The sequence below is a fragment of the Candoia aspera genome, chromosome 4 (assembly GCF_035149785.1).
Source record: "Candoia aspera isolate rCanAsp1 chromosome 4, rCanAsp1.hap2, whole genome shotgun sequence".
Lineage (NCBI taxonomy): Eukaryota > Metazoa > Chordata > Lepidosauria > Squamata > Boidae > Candoia > Candoia aspera.
Genome location: NC_086156.1, coordinates 91516789 through 91518929, shown reverse-complemented (window position 1 = coordinate 91518929; position 2141 = coordinate 91516789). Strand labels below are relative to the sequence as shown.

The 2141-nt window shown below is 35.7% G+C and overlaps 1 protein-coding gene across 1 annotated transcript; it reads left to right on the top strand.

The window, feature by feature from the left end:
• The first annotated feature begins 672 nt into the window (after positions 1 to 672).
• On the top strand, positions 673 to 1611 carry LOC134496629 (olfactory receptor 14A16-like). Its single transcript, XM_063302340.1, has one exon. The coding sequence runs from the start codon at positions 673 to 675 to the stop codon at positions 1609 to 1611; it is 939 nt and encodes a 312-aa protein (XP_063158410.1).
• Positions 1612 to 2141: the final 530 nt, after the last annotated feature.

Below are 2141 nucleotides of genomic sequence, written 5' to 3'. Positions count from 1 at the left end.
AGAGAAAGTAGTTATTGTACATGGTATATCCAATATATAAGCCATCATCAACATTCAGCTGAACACTGATCTGCCTTATCCATCATCTGCATGTCCACCTAGGAGATCTGAACAAATAATGTATTTGTAGTTACTCAAAAGCAGGTACAATTCTCTACTCAACCTATTTTATTAGGTTCCCAGATCCTGTGAAGAGCTTCATAGTATATATATGTGTGAACAAAGCCTTGCTTAAAAGTAGGAATTTTGTAATATCCTTTTTATTAAGTTGCACCTGAATCTTGGGCAGGGTTCCGAAACCACAGGATTAAAAGCCTTCAATTATAGCATTCTGATTGCTGGAACAATGGCTCTTTACTACTGTTGTGATTGTTGGATTTATCCAATTATTAACTATGTTACTTGACCCATTGGGTTTGATTCTGGACTTCATTCATCCATAATTTCTGCTAACTAGTTGCAGTTTGATTCTGGACTTCATTCATCCATAATTTCCGCTGGGCTCTTGCAGCTTCATCCTATGCAGTATAGTCCTGGTAATAAAGCCACTTCGATTGAGCTCTTCTTTGTAGCCAAAGAAGATAATTAAGTAGAATACTGAACAGATAAATATGTTTATGCATTTACTTAACCCTTTTTTTTTCTTTTATCTGCAGTGACTATTAAGGTGGAATGTCCAACACAACTAGAGTGAATAAATTTCTCCTTCTTGGGTTTTCTGAAATGCGAGAGCTTCAGATTATACACAGTGTAATTTTTCTTACCATTTATTCAGCAGTTCTGGTAGGGAATAGTCTTATCATTATTGTCATAGGTTTTGAATGCCACCTCCACAAACCCATGTATTTCTTTCTGATGAATTTATCTCTCGCAGACATAGGATTTGTTTCTGTCACTATTCCTAGATCATTGTTCAATTCACTTTTCAATACACGATGGATTTCTTATTCCGAATGTGTCAGCCAAGTATTTTTCCTGATCTTCTTCATGACAAGTGATTTTGCTTTCCTCACTGTGATGTCATATGATCGGTATGTTGCCATCTGCAATCCATTATACTATGATGCTGTGATGAGTAAGGAGGCATGTATCCACATGGCTGCCATTTCATGGATTGTTGCCCTTTTGTATGCATTGTTGCACACTGTTGGCACTTTTACCATGACTTTCTGTTCAAAAGTTGTTGATCAATTTTTCTGTGAAATCCCACAGTTACTTAAGATATCTTGTTCTGATAATTATGTTATTGAAACTGTGGTCCACCTCATTGGTGCATGTTTATCATTCATAAGCTTTTTTTTCATAATCTTTTCATATGTACAAATCTTCAGAGCAGTGATAAGAATCCCCTCTATGCAAGGGAGGAAGAAAACCATCTCTACTTGTTCACCACATTTCCTTGCAGTCTCCTTATTTCTTTTTACAACTTCATTTGCCTATCTGAAGCCCTTCTCAAACTCATCAAGCAGTCTTAACTTGGTATTTTCTGCAACCTATTCTCTGGTTCCTCCACTGATGAATCCAATCATCTACAGCTTGAGGAACAAACAGATCAAAACAGCACTGAGGAAATATCTTCCCTTTTATAAGACAACTTTTCATCTCCACTAAAAAAAATGTCTCATATCTGAGAACTTACTTAAATAAACCAATAAACTACCTTCTGATTTCATGCTAAAATAAAACAAACAACTGTACCAGGAAAAACAGATTCAATTGTCTATATAAAGGGCATATGTTTTCAACGTGTAATTGATCCAGTCTGGTGTGTTTTGTATTGCTGTTTCTTGCAGTGAAGCTGGACAAAGAAGGACATGGGACATCAAAGTCCTCCTGACCACTGAGAATATTTTCATTGTTTAAAAAAGTATTTTGAAATATGAAACTATGGGATTTATAATGTGAATTCTGTACCCAGTATCTTGTCTAGTTTGGGGTGTTGTACCATTCATGACATTGCCATAGACATATTACATGTTTTCCCCCTTTTTTTCAGTCAATGATCATTATTCTGATGTTTCAATAGCACTTTTGTTTCTTCTCCATCTGAATTTTGGCAGGAATTGGAGATTTGCAATATTGAATGTATTATCTGCATCAAGTATTGTTTGTAAGTATGAGTCCCATGACTTTGGAATGGG

Coding starts and splice junctions, on each gene's coding strand:
- LOC134496629 (XM_063302340.1), top strand. CDS start 673: ATGTCCAACACAACTAGAGTGAATAAATTTCTCCTTCTTGGGTTTTCT.